Consider the following 26040-nt stretch of genomic DNA (forward strand, 5'->3'; position numbering starts at 1 on the left):
ATATTCTAATAAAAGGGCCTAATAAAACATACTGACTCCACTTACAAATCTTAACTTGCTGAGAACGATCAACCGTACAAAGAACTTCATGTGAAGCGATATGCCAATAAGCAGAAAGATGACCTTAAACTGTGTAGGCATCACTGACAGACACAAATCCAGCAGATTTTATTGGCAGTTAACTATCTTGATTGAAAGACTTTCATAGATAATCAATCATCTGACACATTCTCATAGCAGTTTTGCCCAACACAAACTTCCACCTTCTGGCAACTCTGACATCCCTCTGAGTCAGTAGAGGAGGCAATCACCACCAAACCCAGGGGTCAGGCCCAAGGACAAACCTTGGGACGCTCCCTCCATCCCTCCCCACACACCCAAGCAGCCAGCAGCTGGCTCACTTAGGACCTTGCCCCGTCGTTCCACCAGCATCCCCAGGACCAGGAGACAGGAACCATGGAGGTGGGGTACAGTAAAGGACAGAGGACAGTAGCAAAGCTGAGACCACCCAACAGGAATCCCTGTCCTTACCGGAGGTCTTGAGTGATTTAGAAGCCATTTGCTGCTCAAGTTGACATTCCTTGCCAGGAACAGGCAGCAGTCCACAAAAGCACTCTAGAAATGGTACATGGTCCATATTTCCCCATGGGGTCACCCTAAAAATCTATCCAAAGTGAGCTAAGATCTGGCATTCCAAGGTTACTTCGCATTTTCATAGCTCTGCTCCAAGGCAGCAGGAAGCAGCCCTGACACTGGCTGCCCGCTCACACTGCTTCCAGCGGCATCTGCCCTGAAGCAGACGGGAACGTGGGAGATCTGAGATCCGCCTTCCTCTCCCCACTTCTCCATTGCCATGGATGGGAGCTTTTGACTTGGATTCCTTCTTCTTCATTTTGTATTTAGTAATCACACAGAACTGGTCCTTGGATGATTTAAAAGCTATGACGCTGACAGTGATTAATAGCAGCAACTCATCTACTGTACCCATCTTTAAATCACTTCTGGTAGTCCTGCTAAGTGGACATTTTAAGTGGCACTCTTCTGATGCTACTCACAGTTCTAAACATTTATCAAAGAAATGCCTGTCTGGTGATAAGATTAAAGCGTATTCCCCTTCCGTACAATTGCCACGTTGTCCGGAGGAAATAGCATTAGCCACTGACAAACAGCCAGCTAGATGAGACGGACACCTCACTCGCAACTTTTCCTCTGAACTGCATTCAGTGGTATACATTTTCAGAAGAATATATCCTAAGCTTCTTTTTAAAATTCACTGTTTAGGAGAGGAGTTCAGCCCACCCCAGCAAGGAGTGTTTCTATTGCTGTACCCCTGCCCAGTGTGGCATCCCCACTGCTGCTGCATCCCCACAAGCCAGGAGGAACTGCTTTCCTCCTGGCTTGGCTCTTCAGCTATGACACAGATGACCTCAGTACGAGGCTGTTCACAGTACATTGACTAAAATACATTTTTCCCTTCTTGTTCCTAGAATTCCGTGCCTCAGGACTGGGGTTGTTAGCAGCTAAGCAGTAGCACGCTAATGCTTTTGAAGCCTCACTTGTCAAAGCTCTTTATGCCTATGCTCTTTCCACCCTCACCCCTCTAACCTTAGCCTCGCAACCTGCTTCAGCAGGGACACCATAAAGTGCTTGGTTAGGTATTAATGTGGAGTTCCACGGGTAACCACATTCATGCTTATTTCTGCTTTGTCCAATGATTAACATGAAGTTTATGTATTCTCGCCTCCCTGAAAATGTCAGAGGTTACATACTTTTATTCTTTGCTGAAGGATACTCTTTGCACAGGCTGGGTTCTCAGCTGTAATTCACTTTGCCATTTCAGGGAAGCTGACTTAGATTGGAGCAAGTCAGCCAATAAAGAGCCACCTGTGACGAAAACCAAAGCCAACCACACAGCAAAACCTACAAACAGACCCCAGCACAGCTCGCACACCTCCCAGAACAGGCAGGAATACAGGTATGCTTAGAGAATCATGACATTTTGTGTACATACATTTACATATACAATTCATATTTTAAAATTTGCATTAAATGCACTTCCTCCAGGTGCTCTGAAAAGCAAAGTCATTTGTAAGACCTATTACAACGTTAATGTAAAAAAGAAAAGCAAAATCCCTCCAGCTGTTAGATTAATGAAATACGCCAGAGCTGGGAAGTTCAGGGAGAAGTCAGCGGCACCGAGGGAAGAATGCAGGTAAACGGTGCCCTGGCCTGCCCGCTCCTTCCCCACCCCTGCAGACAATAACCAAGCAGAGGTAACTCAGTCCACGCCAACTAAAGCAAGATGGCTGTGCTATGAAAGCCAACCCGAACACATTTTGGAAAATGCATTCATACGTTCTGAACACACACAGACAGGAATCCACAGCAAGCCAGCCCGATGAAAGAAAAACTAGAGTTCAGCTTCCTGTAGGACAGAAAATCCCACAGGATTAGAACACACATTAAGAGAACAGCACTGAAATAATAATCAATACGGGTATAAAATTAGAAGCCTGGCCTTTTCCTTTTTTTTTTTTTTTTTTTTTCTTTAAATGAACAGACAAGTGTGAAAGGCAGACAAAGTTTGGATCAATGCAAGCCAGTATTTGAACAGATGCCACGCAGACCAGAGAAGTGACGCACTGAAGATTTAATGTGTTCCTCCACAATTACCTAGTGAAAGGCACATAAAATCAACTACAAGTCAAATCTCTCAAGCCGGACAAGTTTCTTTTAGAAACACGCCACGAATGCCTGAGGTGCAGCAGGTATTTCCTCAGCAGCCCCAGCCTCGGGCAGCCCAGCCCTCCTCACGTCTACTCCGAAGCCTCACAATCAGGCAGCCGTCCTAGCAGCTGGGGAGCACAGTTCAGACCTCACCCCGACACAGTGCCGGAGCGGGGAACGAAAGGCAAACTCACCAGGCACTTCAGCGTCTCCTTGGTGCGGGATCTCTGCATGCAGGGGGATGGCGTTCCTCACAGCACAGCGAGGCCCGGCTGGCTCCGAGCGCCCTGAGCAGCAGCGATCGGTACACGGAAGTTTCTCCGGTGGAGGCAATAAATTGCCGTCACCAAGGCAACAAGGTGAAAGGACAGCAATCTAGTGTTTCACCTGAAGAAAGCTTAAGGTGAAATGCTGTTTGTTTTTTTTTTTTCCCCCTCTGTATACAGACATTTTTGATTTCAAACCAAGATAGGAGTCAGCGAGGTAAATTTCCACTGAGTGGAATGAAAGAAACCAGATAATACTGGAAATGTACCTGCACGCCAGAGACTGTGAATTCAGTTCCATCCACTGAGCACGTCTTCTTTATTTTTATTGCACTTAAAGTGTTGCAAAATGTAACAGAATGGAAAAGACAACAAATCTTTAACTTGTTTTTAAACTCTTGGCCCTTTTGTTATTCTGAATAATAATAAAAAAACACACACAAAGCCCCCGCTGTGCTGGACATAACAAAAATATACAAATACCCAAACAAACTGCTCTTTAGTTTTCTGCATTACTGTGAAAAGTCAACTAGGACTTGCAGTTTCAAAACAAAACAGAATATTCTCAACCTACTTTTTAAAAAAAAAAAAAAAAAAAAAAAAAAAAAAGGAATATTTTCTTTAGCCAAACTAACAGTGTTAGAATAATCCTAAATCTTTCAGCAACTGAATATGTGGAAGACAAATTAGATCATAGGAGAGCCATGCTGATTTTTACTTTGATTTCTTGGTGGATTAAACCAACCCATATTACAGCCGATTGCCCGAAAAGGCAGTCCTGCTTTTTCTTCCCTGCAGAATTCTTAACACACATTGCATGAGGCAACACATTTAAAAACAGATCAACATATTTTGCCTACGGCAGATCTTGAAATCGGAGGGATTGAACAGAAGCTTTCAGAGGAAGGAATGCTGTGCGACTGGGGTTCTCCAGAGGAAGCCACCAGGCTGAGGGGAGGGCTGCCCGTGCAGCAGGCAGTGAAGCCTGAGCCAAGCTCCTGTCCCGCAGAAAGCAGGACTATACTGCTGAGCAGCACCTGCCTGCTTGTCCTCACACCACAAAGCCCCGAGCCTAGGGGGACCTGCTCTTTTCCAGACCAGAACAAGGTGCACTTTAGCGACCTCCCCACACTGCTGTGCCATGAGCCCGAAGGGCCGGCAGGAAGGAAGGGGCGTTCAGCTCGGGGAAAGCTTGCACAAAGCCAAGGTTGTGCAGTGTAACCGCAGGCTGTGTCAGGCTACGCTTAAAAAGCCCTGGATATCCCAGAGCACTACAAAGTTATCGAACTAGGCTTTACTGAATACCTTGTCGAGGCCCAGCTGATGAAGCCAATACTGGTAGGCAGGACAAGAACAGCAGAGCTTGTGGAACTGTGGGAACCTTAACGCTTACGCAACAGAAAACCATCAGATGTTTCACAACAACAGTTACAGCATTACTCTTAGGCCTTAGGACTCTCAGAGGCAAAGTATATTCCCATGTTCCTTGGTTAGACTGATACAGATGGGAAAAAACACCAGGCAAATTTTCAGGAAGGCGCAAGTTGGTCTTAACAGGGAAGTATCACCGTGCTGCCCTTATGCGTGGACAAAACAACTGATGAAACTGAAGTGAGCAAGTTAAAAATACACACGTTGGGAGCAAGGTATTCAGATCAAAGCGTATCAGTGACAGAATTAGCAAACAGAACTCAAATCTCCCAGCCTAATGCTCTGACAGCAACAACACAAGCAGGCTAAAACCACACAGCACTGAGCTCATGAAGATTTGTTTGCAGGGTATTTTACCACATTAAAAAAAAAAAAAAAAAAAAAAGAAACCACACGCTCCTGGTGATCTATTTTTATAAAAATCAGTTTAACTCCATGCAGTCAGATACACTTGAGCAATTTCAGCAAGCACGTTGAACTGGGTCACCTGTAGTCTTTGGAAATGCCTACATGAATGCAGAACTTGAAATGAATGGCCTTGCTGCACTGCAGTATGAGACCTGATTTTCCTTATTTAACGCTTAGACCTATTTATATCACTCACTAGAGGAATTCTTCTAACCAACACAGTGTTTTCCGCACCAGGTAATTCAGCAAACTCTCCAGCAGGCTCACACAGGCTGTGCAAATGTCTTCTAAGCCCAGCTGTGCCAGCAAAGGGAAACAATTCCTACCCAATAGCTTTCTTTCCAGTTTTTACCACCACCAGAGGCTGCTGCCCCCCCTTCCCCAGATCAGGGAGCACCCAGAGGAGCTCCCTGAGTTCCCCAGCTCAGGGAGCACCCAGAGGAGCCAGGCTGGGCAGCCAGGCTGACTGGCCTCCCTCAGACAGCCTTGGCCCAAGGGGTGCTGATTCCTCGCTGCCTCCCTCCCTCCTCAGCTCCTGATGGTGTCGGGGCCCGCTGCTACCTGCAGTTCACCTGCCTGGCTCCTTGGTCTGTACGCCTCCTGTGCCCAGCTCCACGCTCAGCCTTACTGCTCCAGCTGCACGACCGGGGCTGCCCCGAGAAGCTGGCAGCAGCAACCCCTGTGCAGAAAGCGCAGCCACCACTCACCTCTGCTGAAATCGCATCGCTGTGTAACGGGCACCCACGAGGGAGGTAAAAATGCAGTGCAGCGGGAGAAAGGAGGGGATATTTACTGAATCATCTGGATATGATGGATTTTCAGCATGGGAATTTCTCTTCCTGAAAGAAGCCTCCATCTGCTTTTCTCTGGACAAGCCAAGAGACCTATTTAATTGGTGGTAGCAAAGAAACCTAAAAAGCAGTTGTGACACGTTGCTATTAAAAACCACGTACAAAGCAGTGACTAGGAGTCAGCAGGACATCTGCAGAAGTCGGTGACCTGAAAGTGACTCCCCTAAATGGACTTCAGTTTTAAGAGGGAAAAAAATTTGAGAAATCTTGCATCAGATGTCAGCACCAACATGTTCTGCATCCAGATAGAATATTTACTGCAAGAATAAACAGCAATTTCCTACAGTAAAATCTGTCAGTAAGGCTTTATTGCTGGTGGTGGTGGTTTTCCTTGGGGGATACAGAAATTCAGCTGATTCTTTAAAACTTTAAGCTTTTATTCAACAAACATCTATTTTTGGCATGCAAAAATAGCCCTTTAAGCATGAACGACCATAAAATAAAGGAATGGTGCTCTTTACAAGTAGGATGATTGCATTACACCGGTCCTGACACTCGTAAAAGCTTTGCCAACCATGGTGAGTAAAACAAGGCCAGCTGCTTTAATTTCAGATATTCATTATCCCCGGGTCAATGTCCGGACAGATCTAGTACTTACAGCATACAGAGAGCAGTACTTCAAAACTTACTAGTCAAAAGAGGAACGCAAAAATCCAAGGCGCTGCTGAACGCCCACCAATTTTACCCAGCAACGAAGAACAGCCCCGACCCCCAGCTAACAGCTCGCACTAAGAAGTTGCTGCCAGATGCAAACCAACGGGGGCTAACACGCCGTGGCACTGAGATGGCTTCAGAACTGCTCTTCCAGGATAATCCTTTTACAGTTCTACTTGGTAACCATCATTAAGACACTGTGACCCAACTGCACGCGGGCAGTCCCAGGGGGAGGCTCTGGCAGAAAGCAACACCTCCGCACACAAAGCTGAAGGAAGGGTTTTTTTAGGAAGTCCAGCACGACCTCGAGCAGCCACTCTCTAATCAAATACTGTCTTAAAAAACAAGTCCAGCTCCCACTCTCATGCCACCCACGAATTTACTGAGGGCTTGCTCTGCCCCACCGTCCAGGTGGTTAGTGGTGGTGCTGGACAGGACTGGGCCCCGGACTGGGCTCTGGGGTGCTCCGCTGGTTGCTGGCCTCCGGTACCACAGCCCGCTGGCCCCAACAGACTGCTCAGAGCTGAGCTAACGCCTGAAGAAGCTGGGGCCGTGCTCGTTATGGGCCTGTCTTTTATTCCTGCCACTTCACACACTTCAAAGGGCACCTTTACAGCTTTTATTGTTTCCTATGATAGCACGAAAATAATTCTTAGCAGCTCCCCAAACACAGAGTGAGTGCCCAGCCTCGAACTGGCCGGCCGCCATCCCGCAGGGCGGCAGGAGGGAAAGCACCAGGCCTTCCTCCCGCTCCGCACACATGCTGGCCTCACACACAAAGAACTTCAAGGTCTTTGTTTCAGAGTGGCAACTGCTTCCTACGTATATAATCTAAAAAACATTTGTTTAAAGCAAGTTTTATCAAAATTCTGATACCTTCTTTCTTTAAATACTGAGGGCATTGCCAGCTGTAATTAAAAAAGCCAGCACTGATCATCATCATGACCTAGATTAATACTCACAGTTCCTCCGTGAAAAGCTAAGGAAATGGTTCTAGGTAACAAACACTGCTGTCTTAGTTCTATACACAGAACACACACATTGAGAAGCATGGCGTCGGTCAGTTTAGATTTTTAAAGGCACAAATCTCTAAAGCAGGTTCAAAAGGCTGGCTATGCACACCAAGTGCTCAAGAGAAGATCCCGTACCAAACGGGGGAGGTTTAGATGTACTTCATTCCAGTAGCCCAACTGGTTGCTGACTGCTCACGCAAGCATGTTTGTGTAACCACAATCTATATTCTTGTTAGATATTTAAAGATTTTAGACCATAAACAGTCAGCTTTATTGCTGCTGCATTGTTTAATGACAGGACATGCGTTCAATAAAAATGTAATTCCAACAATAAACTGTAATTGGAGGCTTATTTCTAACCAAGATAACGTCAGTGATCTATTTAACCGTATGTGCCCACAGACCAAAGCTGCCACAGGACTCTCTGTTTCATGCAGACAACGAGCTGCAGGGCAGATGAGGAACAGGACAAGGAATTTCTTAAATAGGCTTTGCTGAAAAGCATTGATAACAGAAGACCTACACAAAGTGACAAGAAAATACCAGTGACATTGCCAAAACCTTAAATATCCCTAAAAGGACACCTTTGTACTGCAGCACTTCAACCTCAAAAAAAGATTTTATCAAGCACATTTTCAAAATAGTTGTGAAGGGGTATTAGTCACTTTTAGGATCTGTTGTTCTGAAGATCTAACACTGCTTTAGCACACAACACATTTCATCTTGGTACAGCGGAATGCAAAAATTAAAAGCATTGCTTTCAAAAGACTTCTGTAGAGATGCACAAGAGAAATACTGCAGATGAAATGCATCAGCTGGACTGATTCCACGCACAGTTTACACCAAGAGGAAGGAAAAAACTATTGCGAACAAAGAAAGTAAAGACAAAGAACTCTAAGTTTTGAAGGAGTTTGATTATTCTCTTCTGCTCAAACCAAAAATCAAGTACGATTGCAATGTTAATAATTACACCTTCCAATTATAAAGTATTAACGCTGGATTATTACATCTCTTGTAATTCAAACACATCATGCAGTAGCGATTTTAGGAATACTAAGAGAACAAAACCATAGAAGACTGTTGCTTAACAAACAGGATGGTAAATTCAGTTAGGTCTAACATGATGTAATCTTAATTCATCCTGGTTTGAGCTGCAGAAGAGAAACAAGTCAAAATGTTAAAGAGCAACATACAGTGCTACCAAATCCAAAATGCTCTAAGAGCAGTTCTGGAAAAATTAGTGAACTTCGCTGGCACTAAATCTTATTCTACAATTTCAGTGCTCGGTGCATTCATTTACTACAAAAAGATCTTGTTTGAAACTTGGTTTGTAGCAAGTCTGATAAACTGTAGAAGTAAAAAGGACGAAACATAGGCTATAATCCCAGAATTTGATTGAGAGCTAGCTTCATGCATCTCAGAGCTCCACCAGTTTCTTTGCTGTTCAATGACTGGAGCGTAGCAGGTATTCTCTACATTTACATGGCTAAATGAACATGATGCTAATTACTGTATATTCTACCACAATAGAAAGACAACGATTCATTTTCTAGGGAGGAGGGATAAGAACATCAGCAGGAATCTGGTAATTAACAGAGGCATATACATGTATAACATTAAAAAAAATGATAAGCATTTGCATTTATTTTAGAGATGTTATCCAACTTCCATTCAGCCACTGTATTAATATAAAAACATGAGAAAAAAATATGGGCTTGCTGGGGTTTTTAAAAGATTTCTGTTGGAAAACAAATATTCTGCCCTTCATGTTGAATATGGTTTGTCCAAGTGCATTGGTTTAACGTAATATTATCAGGATCTGTTTTAAGGTCTTGCTCATCAAATCTTGGTGTAGTTTGCAAAAGTGTTTTTTATAATTCATTACAGGCTGCATCCATTGAAATGGTTCCAAATACTGTTACTTAAGAAAGCCTTCTAGCTAAAATATTTTAAAAACACTTTGAAGGAACAACAACAAAAACTTGAAAAAGTAAAGCCACAGATGACCCAAAGATTTACCTCTCAGTGTACGTATTGTGGTTTTTGTTTTTAAACAAACACCCCATAACTTCTGCTCAAAAGCAAAACAGACACGAAGATGTCTGATGCGATGTGGTTACTCTCACTATAAGAATGAAACCCACAGTTTGCTTAGGTGGCAGCAATAGCAGCTTCCACAGGCTTCCCTGGCAAACAATTCCTTTTTCAAGCCCATTAACATTAGCTACTGATCTGACTAAAATACTCACAAGAACTCCTCTATTCTGTATCCTCCTCCTTAATCAAGTTTTCCTCTTGCGTTTCTTCTTAATGTTTTTGCACAGCATTAAACTGTCTTCTTCCACGTTCTTGCAAAAGCTGTTATAAAGATTAAAAACAGACCAGATTCAAGCTTCTGGTCTCAACATTTTGAGAGCCCTGCACCAAGAGCTGAAGCCAACTCTCAAATGCAGCTGCCATTCCATGCCCCCACTCCAGAACTAAGGAGTGGGGACAACAACCCCAGGGGCAGGAGAAGGGGAAGAGGCCACCTCGTCAGCCCCATAATTAAAAAAGGCAGGTGTGAGGCCTCACCTTTCCAGTCACACACAGGTGATGACACTTACGACTCTTTAAAAATCAATGGATTACCAAGCACACACCTTACTTTCATCTTCTGCACAACGATGACCCAAGCTTATTGTGCACTTTAAGTTTAACCTTCAAAGCCATCTTAAAATGTGCATTAGAAGGGGTCCCAAGGATTTCTGAGAGGTGTGATCGCTACCAAAATACCAGTTGATTCCCTGTGAGCAGATCTGCACTGTTCTGTCATACATATTAAAAAAAAAAAAAATAATGGTAAATTAAAAATAAACCTTGTAGCAGACAGGCACACAAACCTATTTCATCAGCCTAATAGCCCCTGGCACCTGTGATGCAGGTGACACACAGCACACTGCATCCACACACCCAGGGAGCCCTGCAGGGGAGGCTCTGTGCAGGACCTCGTCCCCAGGGCCAGGAGCCCCCCGCTGATGGCAAGGCCAGCGGCAGCCCTGGCTGCAGGATGGTGGAGGTTTGTTCTGCAAGGAGGTGGGGAAGGTGATCAACTGCGAGGAGTCCCTGCGCTTCCCAGCTTGCTTGCAGAACTGGGGGGCAGGACCCGACTGGAGGCTGCCCCGATGGCGCAGGGTCTGGAGCGAGGAGCACCCAGGAGGGGCTGCACTGGGCTCGCTCAGCCTGCAGAAGGCCAAGGGGGGGCAACTGCTGCCCACCCCACAGCCCCCACAGGGACAGCGCAGCCGACCCCTTCTCAGAGCAGGCAGCAAAAGGCCAAGGAGCGACCATCTCAAGTTAACACCAGAGAAATTCCTGCTGAACAGGACAGGCTTTCCATGCCACCAGGTGGTTAAGGACTGGAGAGAGGCTTGGAGGGGCTGCAGGGCCTTCAGCACAGGAGATGGGCAAAGCTGGGATGGAGACGGCCCCAAACGACCTGTGCTGATGCTGGCCAGCCGCTCCCCAGGCACCCCTTGCCTCCAGCATGGGGCTCTCACCACCGCTGATTCTGGCAGCAGCTCCTGCAGAGGGTCTGTGGAACAGCCCACAGTGTCCTAGACAGGAGGACTGGAACAGATTGCTTCAAGATGGTGTGCAGCGACAGCAAGAACTGGCTGTGATCCCTGCCGAACACACGCATGCCGCGAGCAAGGTGGACCAGCACAGACGTTTCTGCTCTCTGCGAGGCCTGAGGCAGGACCGGGAGCTGCTGCAGCGACACCACGAGCTTCAGCACCCCCAGACTGAACCTGGTCAGTGGCCAGCACGTATCCGTGCCCCTTGAGTGGCCGACACATTCAGTACAGCTATATCACAGCCCCGGCCCCATCACCTGCTCATCATGCTGGTGCTGCTCGTCCTCCTGCTCTGCCCCTCAGCTTTCTGGGGGTAAAGCGAGGCAGCACGGCTGGGTGTCCGCTGGGGGCCGGGGGATACAGAGAGAGACAGAGGCCACGGATGGACCCCAGGACCTGGGAGACATCGACAGCCTGATGTCTGAGCGCAGCCTGATACTTTCCCGTCACTTTTTTGAAGCACTGCAATAGCTCAACTGAAGCAGACTTCGGCTTAGAGCAGAGAGCAGGAATGCCAATTTTCACAGAAAGACTCCATTTTCTAACAGTTTGTTTCCTTGCATGAATCATCCTATTATCCAGCAAGAAATGAAATTAGATCTTGCAGCTCTCAACTGAAGTTAATAATTAATGTTACTGTAAGAGTTTCCAGTCTTCCCTGGTGAAGGAACTCTTTCAAACACATTAACATTTCAATGAGCACTGCTGTCAGTCAACCCAGCAGCTCATTCCTTTGGCCTCTTCTCCATCTTCAAGTTTTTTGTTGCTGTTTTTGTTTTAAATACCAAGTTTTATCCCCCAGCAGTACCTCCGCCTTGTCTTTAAGGACAAATGCAGCTGCTAGCTCTGCTCCCCAGGCGTTTCTGGGCTTGGGGGACAAATTCCTCTTTACAGTCTCTGTCCAGATTAGCAGAAGAAAAGCCAGCACCTACACCAAGCTGGTGGATCCACTCTAACCATAGAAGCCTAATTCTCAGGCTTTTGTATCCTGGTTTTATTCTTCCAAGATGTTTGCACTGCATTTGGGAAGAGCAGCAAGCTGAAATCTCCACCTACAGCTCCCTTCAGGAGAGGTTCAGGTTGGAAACGAGGAGACATTTCTTCTCGGAAAGAGCAGTCAGGCATTGGGATGGGTTGCCAGGAAGGTGAAGTCACCATCCCTGGGGGTGTTCAAGGAAAGGTTGGATGTGGTGCTTAGGGACATGGGTGATGGTAGGGGAATGGTTGGACCAGATGATTTTGGAGGTCTTTTCCAGCCTCAGCGATTCTCTGAGATGCTGTTCCCATTCAGCACGCAGGTGTGGCTGAAAGCGGGGAGCTGTGCACTGCCAGCTCCTCGGTGACTGGGGGCATGGGAAAGCTCACTCTGGAGAACTTCAGCCATCTGCTTTGTCATCTTCACTGCAGCGTGTGCTCCTTCTGAAACTGCTTTAACCACCAGCTTTCTCCTCAGGCCATTATAAAAATGCATTTCTTGGCACCCGGAGCCTAGGAGGATGGGAAAAAGGAGGGTGCCTCCAAAAGAGCATCTCATCTGGCAGCCGAGGTCCAAATCGCAGGAAGGGTCTGCTGCCAACTCACGAATTGCTCACTTTTTAGCTCCTTGGCTGCTACGACCTGTACCTATGAAGGCAGATGTAACTGCACGCTTAGTCATGACTACAAAAATTCACCCCTCTGAAGATCAGAACAAAGCTCTCCACAGCCTCTGCAGAGGCAAAGACACAGTGTGCGGGCGCACAGACAGCGCACCGGCTCACTCAGGATTACACCTTCTCCCCAGAAGGCTTATTCTGACTGAAGATCTACAGCGATCAGATTTGGGGTGATGTCCACTCCAAACGTGGAGGCACTGTCCACTCACCCACCATATGGAGCGTTGAATCCAGGAAGCAGGGATCAGAAGAGAATTTGGGAACGTGCTGTGCAATGAACCACGCTGCGCACGAAACACCTTGCTCATCCCGCAGGAGATGCTCTTCTCCTGATAGCTCCTCCACCTCTCCCACTCCTCTCCTACTCACTTGGAAAAACACGGCAGCCCTCTGACAAGGATTTTTTAACTTTTGGTGGTGGCAAAGAATATTTGCAATTCAAAGCTATACTCCAGGGCTAGAAAGCTCTCAGTTAGACTGCCGTCTCCTAGAAGATGAGAAAACCATGCAGTTATCAGTGCAGGTGTAATGGGCTGGGCTCGGGAAGCTGGCAGCGAGCAGCCACAGGCTCTGAGACGGGAAGGAGAGCAAAGCTCTCCAAGGAAGCTTCCCCGGGATGCCCCTGGCATGCCCTGTGAGCAGCTGGAGGCACGGACCAGAATTAAGATGATGTGCAAAACCTGCAGTAGTCAAAAAGCGTACTAGCACAAACATGATGGATGCAGGAAAATAAATTTAAGTAATTTAGCTGGACAAGTTATTTCCTATGCATATGTGAATTTAAGCTACTTTACAGAAAGAACAGCAGTTACCACCTTCCTTACTGAAAGTACATAGGATCACTGCCAAAAAAAGCCAAAGGCACCTTAAATTAATGTGCACAGTTGCCATCAATTTTGGTAATACCATCACGAGCAAACCAACGGGCTTTCGGAAAAAATCCAGGATTCCTGCTTGGTAGCAGAATGCCTGTAAAACACTTAACCAGTTCCCTTTTTTTATTTTTATTCTTAAGATTCACTTATCCAACGGCTGAGCTGTGCCAGCAGGTACCTGCCTACAGGACAGCTCGTGTGGGTTAGCGGCATTTCAACCCACGCCTTGCTTTCAGACAGGTGAACAACGCACCCAGTCCCGAGGCAGCAGGATGTGCTGGGAGCTGCCCTCGTATCAGAAATGCCATTAACTGGCAAGGCAGGTTCATATTTTTCTTTTTTAATGAGATATATTTTTTTTTTTTCCCTTTGACACAGAGATTTTTAGTTTTCTGTAAATAATTTCTACATATGTGTTGAGGGTGGAAGGTTTGGTGAGGGGCCTTATTTTCAACTGTGTTACTGGCTGATAGGGAACTCCGTAAGAGTTTGTGAAATCCTATAAATAAATGGATTGTTGCTGGACAAAGCTCAGAGGTTAGCTCAGTCACTTGTTCCTAAAATGGTACTTGACACTGACTAGACTAAGAAACACTCATTAAAACATTCAACACTCATTATCCCAAACAAAGGCCGGACTTTGTGTTCTGCCAGGCATTCTGGATGCAGAATGCAGCTCAACGCACCGAACAAAAGCCACATTGAAACCGATGTATTGCAGAAGATGTGTAATAAGGTCAGTCATTCATCATATCAGAGCAGGACCCGGTCCCAGAGAAACACAGATGCATGTTCTTGGATGAAGCAGAAAAAGGAGGGAGCAGAGGGCACAGCAATTCAAAATTTCTTAGCCAAGTCACAAAGCCAAGGAACAGCCTCTACCCCATTTTCTGTGGCGTTAGCAATGCAATACAGAGAGGTGACGAGCAGGTAGAAGCAGTAATTCCTTCACCACAACCAGATCAAGTTCCAAAAGTATGCAATTGGCCCTGCCTCTGCGCCAGCCATGGGCACCAACTCAAAGAGCCTGGATCTGTCCTCTCCACGCCTCCCCACAGGTGTTTAGGGACACGGAGAGATCCCCGAAACTCCCCTCCCGCAGGCTGATGGCTCCAGGCCCTCCAGCATCCCCGCGGCCCCAAGCCCCATGCTCCCTCCCCATCTCCACGTCTCCTGTACCGGGGTGCCCAGAAGTGGGCCCAGCTTCCAGATGCACCCACACCGGTGCTGGGCAGGGGAAGGATCACGTCCCCTCACCTACTGGCTGATTTTTGTCTTATCTGTTCCTCCAAGACATCAAATTAATTTTATAGTGAACTACGTACAATGGTGAAGGTTACTCAGGATAATACAAATTAACAGAAGCAGCCTGAGGAACACAGTTTCCTTCAGACAGGTTAAATAAAGTTACATCCCCTTGCAGAAGTGACAAGATCTACAAAAAAGAAATTTTTGCTTTGGGTTTTTGTTTGCTTTTGTAATTACTGTGGCTGCACCAAAAGCAAAGGGAGGAGACTAGCGAGGAACTGCTGCAGAGATACCAAAATCCAACCCCACAGAGAACTGTGTCCTTTAACAGGCTTCTGCTCCAATAGATGTTGAGTTTTGAAACAATATCTAGGCTTAGGTATATTACGCAATGCTACTGGCCAGCACGCTATGTTATATTGCAGTTGCTCGTACTAAATATAGGAGAACCTGCCCACAAGGCTAGGTAACAGCTTCAGAAAATGCAACTGCTGGTAAGGAACTTACACCACCAGAAGTGTTAGGAGAGGAGTCAAGTGGAGCTGCCAAGCCCCAGCAGTGCCAGGAGGTGAACAAAACAAGGCGACTCCTTCAGCTCTGCTCTCCGCACTGCCACACTTGCTCAAAGCTCACTAAAAGCAGCTCAAAGTGGTTGCTCAAAGGAACCCCAAAATCCAGGAATATGCAAGTTACCCAAAAAAATACCCCACACCACCCTAGATCAGAACTAGAGCCATAAATTTGAGTACAGCTCAAATACTGTCAGAGGTGCCATCACGAAACACTACAAGGAGCTAAAAGCATTTCTTGAAAGTGTTCAGACAGTGGCTAGTGTGCAACACCAGGGTAAACCATTTCGTTTAAGACCTCAGACAGCCCATTAAATCACCAAAACACAAAATAAAAATGAGGGTTGCCGTGTCGAGATCAATTTATCAAGCAGAAAGGGAAAAGCCTCCCAGAACCGCTGTACAATCCCGGTAGGTTCCCTGTTTCCCACCAATACAGCCTGGACAACAAAAACTCCAAAGCGAAAGCTTCCTCACAGGGGCAGAGCATTTAGTGGGGAGCACCGAGAGCTGCACGGCCACACCACAGCCTGCCCCCGGAGCCACGCGGGCTCTGCCTTCTTCCCAGGCTCTGCAGGAAGCTCCAGCGGGAGCGCCGCTGCTCACTTGAAAACTCTCCCCCTCTGCGTGCAAGTTACCCAGTGAATATCAGGTACAACTCAAAAGCCACGACCAAGAAAATTCAATTAAGTATCCGAACTCCCTCAAATTCTTGGCTTTTGCACAAAACCCACAAAGCATCACGCAGAAATTCAGCTGATGTTGTCCTTTTGCAGGCCAAGACTGACAGAAGTATTCCTCTGCCTAGGGGATGAGCTGCAGGGAGCACCAACGTTTCACACAACCACAGAGCGGGCTGGGTTGGACGGAGCTCTCAGCTCCACGCATTCCCACTGTCGTCCTTACGTCTGGTCTACCACCCGCACCGCCACAGAGCAAGTCCGATCAGCAGGCAGATTTCACAGACAAGCCCAATAGGAGATTCATTTGATGTCAGTTCAATTCTCTGAGCTGACGGGGGTTTGCTACTCATGGTCACTACAGCTGATGGAAGGGAAGGGGTCGGGTCAGATCAGATTAATCTACTGCAGTCTGAAAAGACACCGCCGTAACGTGATACTTCAGCTTCTCAGCACAAAGCTGCACCACACATTCTTACTGCACGTGTAAGAAGAAGAAATTTGTTTTAAAGGTTTGTTGAACACAAACTAGCAAGTGTTTTGTAAATAGGCAAGCTTCACCTATCCAAAAGTCTACAGTCTTCACCCCACTGTTGTGGGGAGGAGGAGGTTGCAGCTACAACAGAGCCGCGCTCTCCAGCAGAGGTTTGCAGGTGCCCAGCGGTAATTCCTACCCCGAGGTACCAGCCTGGTGCCCACGACTGCCTGATCTCTGCTGGATCTGGATTCGCTTTCCAACACATGCTGCAGAGAGCAGGAACAGCCCCAGCCCTGGGCAGGGAACGGCTGATTGCATGGCACAGATCACAGCCAGCTTCATCAAGGAGGCTCGGCTACAAGGGGGAGCCTAAAAGTCACTGGCCTAGAGAGGCAGACTGCCTAACAGCAGCTCTTTGAAGCAGGGATCATTCAGAGATATTTATTCTCTATTCCTAATAATTTTCATAGAAAAAAAAAAAAAAAAAAAAGACTTCTCGATACCTAGTCAAGCTGCTGAACTCCGGGTGACGCTGCAGGGCAGGACAGAACCAGCAGGCTGGAGAAAACAGTGCTGGAGAGGAAACGTACGGGTTCCTCCCCCAGAGCAAGAAACCAACATGGGATGGGAAGGTGACTAACACAGAAGAGGCACAGCACAACAGGCAGGCTGCCAAAGATGCAAGGTAGTAAATAAGAGTGAGAAATTAACATTAATCACTAAGTCTGCAACCTTTTGCAACAACCTTGTCTTGTTTCGTTTTAATTATCTCTAATGAAGACACATGGCGGCTTTTTAGCCAGCCCAGTAATTTTCCAACTAGATCAAGCTCTGTTCCAGCAGCAGCATGGCCAAAAGAACTCTCACTAAACGTAAATCAGCTGAAATACATAGGAGAACCTCACAGGCAGTCTTCCCCAAGTCATTGCTTGAATGCAAAAGGGTGAGTGCTTTTTGGTTTTCCTAGAACCAGAGAATGGCTCGTGCTGGGAAGGACCTTACAGACCGCCCCACTCCAACCCTGCCATGGGCAGGGACACCTCCCAGCAGCCCAGGTTGCCCAAAGCCCCATCCAACCCTGCCAGGGATGGGGCACCCACAGCTGCTCTGGGCAGCCTGCTCAGTGCCTCACCACCCTCTGAGTGATGAATTTCCTTCTAACATCTAAGCTAAATCTGCCCTCTTTCAGTTTAAGACTGTTTTATTGGCATGCAAAGCCTACTACTTCATTAGCTACTATTACCAGACGAGAACACCTGAATGAGTATTTTCAGCTGATGGATGCAGAAATATCTCCTCAAGATTTTTAGCTCTCAGAAATAGTGCCATGCCCATCCCATTCTTTCCTCATGCAGCCTTCCTCAAAACCTACGAGTGAAGACAGAAAACTGAAAAACAAACTAAAAACCACGATGTACCCTGTCTGTGCTTTCACATACTTCCTGCTTTTAATGCACCTTTCAGCTGAAATATGAAATACTGAATATTTATGAAATATTAGGGGAAGGAAGGGGGAGATCTCTCAATGTAAAAAAAGCTTTTCTAAGGCAATCACATACCGCAGCTCATTTCCTGTACCCACTTACCAATGACCACGTCTTTCCTGGAAAATTCTTCGTTTTTCTAAATCAGTAGTCTCTTTAGCATCAATAAAACGGGAAGCATGTTCCAGTCTTTAAGCTACATAAGACTGGAGGCTAACATGACATTAATAGCCAGTTTAACTGCAGAGAGGGGCTTAAACCTCTGCTGAAAAGGATGATGAATACTGCCTTTGTCTAAGACAGAAAGAGCAGAGGTTGCAACCAGAGATCAGACATGAAAACCAGAAGTCAAGAACTGCCCTCATGTGCATGCACCAAACCTTAACAGTAAAGGCCAGGTAAGACTCAAGTCTTCCATAACAACTCAGCATTTAATAACTAGATGTTCTTTATCTTAAATATATAATTGTTGTTTATTCTTTTGCTTTACAGAAACCTTCCCTCTATAGTCATATTTTTTAGCTTATTATTTCTTAGTTAAGAATCTTGGCGGATTCACACTGATTTATTGCCCTTGTATATCAATGCAATAGTACCAAGCAATAAAACCCTCAATACCCATGATCTAGCAAGAAGTCTAAACAAACGGGAACCATATTAGCACACACGGCTCCTACAAAGACATCACTAGAATCAGAAAAAAATTAGAAGGGGATACCTTGATATTATCAGTCAAACCCCAGCTCTACACCAGGCAGCATCAACACAGGTTGCTTAGGGCCGTCTCCAGCCCAGCTCTGCCCACCTCCTGTGCTGAAGGCTCTGCAGCCACTCCAAGCCTCTCTCCTGTCCTTAACCACCTGGTGGCGGGGGCAGCCCATCCTTCTATTGAGCTGGAATTCCTCTTGCTGTTCTCTTGTCCTGCTGGCTGCAGGGTGGGCAGCAGTCACACCCCCTCAGCCTTCTCCTCCCTATGCTGAGCAAACCCACCGGGGCCACCCCTCCTGCATGCCCTGCGCTCCTTCCCCCAGCCTTCTTGATGACCCATGCGACTTGCTCTGCCTCATCAGCATCTGCCCTGAGCATGGGGGGCTCAAGCTGGACACAGACAGGATCCCAGAAGTGCTGCCCAGAGAGGAACTGCCGCTTCCCCAGCGATGCTCCGGCTGAAGCACTCCAGCCTGCCTTTCACCACACGGATCAGCAGGGCTCACGGTCACTGAACTGCAGCTACAAACCATCCATCTGAGACATTAAGGAAAACGCATCAAACATCCGGCACAGAGCAACACAACTAAAGGTGTGAGAAGATTAGAGAGGAGACATTTCATCTCCAAAGCCAAGACTTCACCCAAAAACATCTGCCAAAACAAACACAGGCACATACCAGGGTGTCAACACAGTCCTCACAGGGCTGGGTGAGAAAGGGAGTGAGAGGGCACAGTTAAGGTGAGAGAGTATTAATCATCAGGTGTAAAGCACTGCTTTCATTTACACAGTTCCTTGGCACATCACAGCAACTTCTGCTTCCCACAAAACGGAGAGGAGTCAGCCGTTTCTGCAACCTCCGAGCAAATTCTGGTCCTAGAAGAAGTGAGGAACAAGGCAAGCTGAGCTGGTCCCAGGAACGTGAATGATTTAACAGGCAGCTGCCAGAAAACAAGGACGAGATCATGACATCCAGCAAGAAAAATAAAACAAAGCATCTCAAACCAAAAAAAAAAAACAAGCTGTTGCTAGGCGAGCACATGACTTATGTGAATGTCAAAGCAAGAAAAATTCAGGAAGTCCAGATAAGAACTGGAGAAGGCTTTTCCCACAAAAAGGCCCTGGATTTTCAGAGATATCAAGGCTACAGGGAGGAGAACAAAAAGTTCACAAGACCAGTTCATAACAGAATCACTTCTTCCCCAAACGATCCGTCCTTACCACTGGAGATAACCACACTGCTGTCTTGGGAAGGCTCCTGCAAGGGAAGCACCGAGGTGTCGCCAGCACGGCTCTCAGGTGCAGCCCCGTAGACAGGGCATGGCTGAGGGGGAGCACCCAGTGGTGGTTCCAGGCCCCGTCCCATTCTTCAACAACCCAGGGGAATTAAGTTATCAGAGGGCACCCTGGAAAGCAAAACTAACCCCAGGGCACACCTGGAGAACATCTGACCCTCGGGAGTTACCTCAGGCCAGACATCCAGCGCCGGTGCGACGCCGGGTCCAGGCCCCGGGGCCAGCGGTACAACAGCCCCGGCCAGCTGGACTCACCCTCCAGCCACAGCAGTGTCTCAGCTCTTCCATAAACATCAGGATGCTGAGCGTTAAACACTGAAACCAGCCGGTGCTAGAATGCAGGTTTCCACAGCAACGCCAACAGTGCCACACAGGGCCTTTGGAACATGTCCCTGTGTTATCGAACGCTACCAGCGTACGTGTGTTGCAGCTTACAGAGTTGCACAGGTTTGAAAACCTTGATTTTATTTCCCAAAGGCTGGGATTTTGGTCTTTGAAGTATACATCGTAAAATACCAAAAAGGAAAAGCGATCACAATGTGCAGTGACACCCATTGCAGACTGCAGCTCTCAGACTCCCTTCACATCAGCTTTCCTGCACGGGCTAGCGGCTCAGCCTCTTGTGCAAGTTTTAGGAATCCAAAACAAAACCTTTGTCACTCATAGGGTACAGACGAGCAAGAACACGCAGCACCCAGTCACTGAGTCACTTCATGGTTGGCTGCGAGGCAGGGAACATGCTCACACAGGTTACTTGTGCCGAATTACATCTAATAATCCCTTACTAGAAGGAAATGCAGCAAGATGAACGCAGCTACAAGCGGTTCAGAACTGAATAGGCCAGCCTTAAAAAAAAAAAAAAAATAATAATCAGACTGCATGGCAGTAACACAGCAGATTAAAGGCAAATTTACATGGTCAGCAGGATGAGAGAACAATACAGGTTTTTGCTAAATCAATTCAAACAAGCGTAGAGGCATTTCCTTTTTTAATAGGGATGTTAATCAATCAAAATGCAAAGACTTGAAATCAGGACCGAAAGCCTTAAAAAGATGAACCAGTTCCAACACATATTCTGGACATACTCTAAAGAAAAAGTGAATTTCTTCCACATGTAGTCAAAAGATATGGGAAGAGCTCCACAAAACATGAAAAAATATTAACTACAAATTTTGCTTTTAAATTCTGAGGATTTTGAGGCTGCTCATTAACAGTTAAGAAAGACCCATGGCTTTGACAGCCTCCAAGAGGGGCTCTCCAGGATCTTGCATTAAGAGCAATGGATGCAGAGGGTGACAAATGGCTTCCTAGGTAATTAACACCTGCGACCTGCTCAAACCTGGTCTCGTCTTTCAAACTGCAACAGAAACTAGTAAAACCAAATCAAAACTTTACAGCACCGCTCCACGTGCCATCTGGTACTACTGCAGGATGCAGACACACCCCAGAAAACAGGGCTCGAATGTGGAGCCCCGCGGGACAAGGAGTTGCTGGGTGGTACTCACTGCACCCACTTCTCCCCTTCTCCACATTCAGGAGAGGCAGAGCCAACACCCTGGTGGCTGCAGCCCAGCCTTATGCTGAATTAGGCATCAATGAAGTCACGTCCTCAAATCGGGGGAGAAAAACGTATGAGTTTCTTCAGCATGCTAATGAGATCACAGGACAAGAAGGTATCTCCAAGACAGAAGCAGGAACAGGGCAGCACTATCAGGATAACGCCCTTTGTGAAAGGTTTGGTTACTCAATACAAGGCTGTCTGCTAATCTGTGGAATAAACCAAATGAGGCTCACAACAGGCTTCCAAAATACAGTGAATTCTAAAAAGGGGAAAAAATGTACTCTGAGGAACTGGGGGCCTGCTACACTACTTCACCAGCTCTGGAGACTTCAGTTACCAAATAGTTTGGACTAGATATCTCTGTCAAAACTCTGTTCAAAGCAGGGGCAACACTGACTTCTGACCAGCTGTCCTGGGACTTTGTCCTGTTGGGTCTAGAAGAGCTCTAGTGATGCTCCAACCTCTCTGCTCCAGTGCTGAACTGCTCCACAAACGGAGGAACAGATGCACGGAGACATAAGTGGCAGGTAAAATACAGAACATTTCTTTGGCAAGGTGAAAAAAATGCTGCACGAAGTGTGTGCTGCAGCTCTTACTCATCAGTGAGGCTACAATGACACAGCACAGAAAGCCTACTTTGAGCTAGCAGCAGGTTACAGGCAGGTCCAGAAGGAAGCTCGTTAATGAGAGAAGCACCTGCGGTATTCTCAGCCTGCTAATGCCATAATGATGTCCGGGTTTGTTTCATACCAAGCCTCTTACCAACCATTACTGTTAGAAGAGGATTAGTGTCACAACTGTGGGAAAAAGCCTGTACAAAGCCTAGCAAAGGAAGTGACAGTGCATCAGATGGAAGTCCTCCTGCTGCATGAGACCAGGAGGTTCGGGTAGGGAAGGATTACTAATGGAGAACACGGGAAACAAGAGGCATGCTGCTTTCTGGGGTTATCTCATAAGCCTCTGCTCAGGGACTGCGCAGAGTCACCACTACGTGAATCACCACTACGGATCCCATCAGGACACAGGTGTGTCACAGTGCTGTTCAGACCAACCTACCCTGCAAGGTAAAAGGAAACCACAAAGCTCCCTCACACAAGAAACAGAAACAAGAAGTGCCTCCTCGGGCCAAAGCTGCCGGAACAGGGATTATTCACCCATCCTTTTCTGGCTGAACTTCCACGTGAACTTTCAGCATCACATCTGGTATTTCCTACTTGACTTCGAGAAGCCAACTTTTTTATAGAGACGCTGGAAAGACAAGGCACCCATCCTTTCCATTCAAGCAGCAATGAGATATTACTAATTGCTCCTTTAATATAAAATAATAATAATTCACATCTCAAGAGCAACTATTTTTGTCATAGTTGGTCAGCCTCTCCTAACAATAAGGAAAACGCTACCATTCATTAAAGTTGATGAGAGCAAAGAATTTTCCACCGGTTTAGGTAAGTAACTGTACCTCCCCAATCCCGAGGCTGTTTATGCCTGGTTTAAATATATTCATAGTCATTAAAAATAGTAAAGTTTCCTACTCAGAAGTGCAATGCATTGCACTATGACACTTCTTAAAAGCATAAATACAAGACTTCATTTCTGGTATTCAGTGGAACGAAAAGCAATCGGAAAACCACCCCAGAAGGTCTAGATACTTAGCACTGAGTATTTCTAAGTTAACCAAATGCTGCTGTATAGCATTCAAGCAACTTTGGGCAGAGGAGAAGTAACACCGTCCAACAGATCTGAAGCTGCCTTCCATTTTCTAGCAACCCCGGAGCACCATTACCTACACGCACCAAAACCAAATCATGCCTGAGGACACATGAATGTGAGCAGGGAAGAAGCCACTTTTCAGCTTCCCTCCCTGTTCTCCTGAGTCAGCTGTCTCGGGCAAGTGCAGTGAAGTTTGCTGTCTCCCCAAGTGTCTACCTACTGACCTACCTATGTGATCGCTTGAGCACTAAGTCCAGGTTTAAAAAGGAAAAAAAAAAAAAAAAAGGAAAGGAAAAAGACACGTACCCAAAGTCAGGGAGAGGGAGGAGTGTCCTGTAGTATTGAGACTTTAAACAACTACACCTTTACCACCACTATAAAATGAAGTTGCGTACACACCACTCATGCATTTCATACAGTCTGCAGCTATCACCCAGTTCACTAAAGCAACACGTGTCCAAACCAAGTATTTTTGAGTTCTTTTGGTCTGATAGTTACAGCCAACGGCTGCGCTACCATTTTATAACACATAAAACATTAACTCACTAAGAAGAGCAGAGGTTAAGCAAAGAAGTATGCTGCTGCTTGCTGCTTCCAAAGCCGCAGTCCTATGGCTTTGTTAATCAGGCGAACCCACCCCACGCAGCAAGCAGACGCGTGGTTTTGTCCGCACATCACGCGTCCCTCCCACCACTCCCATCACCACAAACATCGTAACAGGCAATCTCAAGAAGCCCGTATTTTCTCCTCTTGTTTGCTAAGTGGAGAAAAACTTTGCCAAGTGGCTTGTCCATTAACACTTCCAGAAGGCAGCAGATGAGACGTCTTTAAACAAACCTACCGCAGACTTCACAGCCATGATTCCAGCCAAAGCCCGGATTCATGAGACCCAGGGAGCCAGCTCGGTACCTCACAGCCACCAAACTGCAGATGCCTTGCTACCTCTTCACGCACACCCTCCACCCCCACCTACCTCTCTCATCATCTCTGGCAGCCGCCACAGGTCACCAACCCAGCAGGGAGATGGGCAGCTGACTGCAAATTAGCAGTTTGTATTGGATCATGGAAGGGCCTGAGGCAAAAACAAGAAAGCAGGGCCTCCCTCTCTCTCAGCAGTGGAAATCCAGTAGGTTCATATCAGCTACTCCATACAGCATTGCTTAACACCAGAAGAGAAAGAAGCAGATCAGAGCCTCTTACAGGAGCAGCCAATTCAGCTTCATTTCCAGGTACCCGGGTTTGTCCATCGCGCATGCCCTCAGCCTGGTCTCTTCCTTCCCATCACAAAACCTGACACTTCCCTTCCATGCTAAACCCTGTGGACACTATCTTCTTCCACTTGGCATACAGCACGTTGGGATCACCTGGTCACCTCCCTGCCACCAAGCACGGAGCCTCCTGGCTTCCAGGGACTTGGGGCTCAAGGACCTTTCAGACACAGGATCTGCCTCTCTGGGGTCAAAACCAAGAAAGTGAGGCCACCCATTTATAGAATGAAGCCAGCTTTATTCATCTTCATGCAGATTTTATTTTTTTTTTTTTTAATCGACCAATACATTTTTTGGAAAAAGATGGCAATTGTTCAAATAGACAAAGTTTGAGTGAAATGTCTCTACTTCTGCTTAACAGAAGCAATAATGCCAGATTTCACATCGACACACCAAAACCGAGGAAGAAATACAGCTGGCTAGCGTTCAGCAGAAAAGAATAGGGAGAATGGGAAGAAATGTCCCCATTCTGATTTCTTAATGATGAGAAAGTTAAACATTTTTACTCCAAAAGCTGACAACAGAGGAACCAAATAGACAGACAGTGGAGAACTGCAAGCAGAGCATGGAAATAAATCCTTTGGCTCTCCTTCCCTGAATGTACCCCAGAAACCTTGCTCCTTGCTGTTAGTTTATCTTCCAGGTCACCTCATCGCTGGAAGGTAAAATGCTGCTTCTCCCTCTGCAAAGCTTCACCACCACCACAGTCCTTCCCCCAGAGGGGTAGGGGAACAGAACAGAGCAGCGCCATTGAAATTGTGATGGCCACCTGACGTGCACGTGGGCATCAAAACCTCCGAAGCAGCGTTCCCATGATCTCAGCCTGGTGTCCCTGGGCAGAGGCCAGACCCCGAGCTGTTCCCAGCTAAGGCAGTTACTGCAGACACATGCAGTACAACTGTCCACACAAAGATGCTTAGAAAGAGTATGACTTTGAACTATTTTCAATTAAACCCAAACACATTAAAGCACAAATTATATTACCGTACTTCCAGCCTCAAGCCAGGATTATTCAAAACTGGAAACCACCAAAGGAGAGATGACAGCATGGTTGTGCACCATTCTGCACAGTTCTGTTATTCTGCAGTGGATAAACAGCATTAGAAAAAGAAAACCTATCCCGAGTTGGCACGACACCAATACAACAACCCTAAGCCAAGCAGTTAGGCACAAAAATAAGGTACTATAGCGTAATAGCTAAGCACAACTCATTCACGGAGCCATTCCTGCCAGCGTTCTCAGAATTGTAGATATTTCTTCTGATTATGCAAGGTTGCTAATTCCTGGAAATCAGGATTCTGACAAATACCTACATCCTGCCAGCACACAGGAACTGAAGTTAAAGGAAAGGAGGGAGGAAAAAAAAATGCAATTACAAATATACAGTTTGTTGCCCAGTCAAGACATCATCCAGAGATTTTTAAAATACATTTAAAGAGTCAAGTTTCTGGACTGTTTTTTAAACTATTTTAGCTGCAGTTGGATTTAAGGCCTGTGCAATTTAACCACATCTCTTATTTTATAATGAATTACTAGAAAATC

The 26040-nt window shown here is 46.5% G+C and overlaps 1 protein-coding gene across 4 annotated transcripts in view; it reads right to left on the bottom strand.

Moving 5' to 3' along the window:
- The window catches only part of LOC309889387 (E3 ubiquitin-protein ligase NEDD4-like), a 140697-nt gene that overhangs the window by 107253 nt on the left and 7404 nt on the right, over positions 1-26040 (bottom strand). Inside the window, exon 1 of one of the 4 annotated variants that reach the window (XM_082782187.1) lies at positions 2922-3048. The exons of the other annotated variants lie outside the window; for them this stretch is intronic. Within the exon in view, the coding sequence (XP_082638313.1) occupies positions 2922-2960 (39 nt within the window). The 5' untranslated portion in view covers positions 2961-3048. Of the gene's footprint in view, positions 1-2921; positions 3049-26040 lie in introns of those variants that run through there. 4 annotated transcript variants of the gene reach the window in all.

Source organism: Aythya marila (genome assembly GCF_965140915.1).
Source record: "Aythya marila genome assembly, chromosome: W".
Taxonomy (NCBI): domain Eukaryota; kingdom Metazoa; phylum Chordata; class Aves; order Anseriformes; family Anatidae; genus Aythya; species Aythya marila.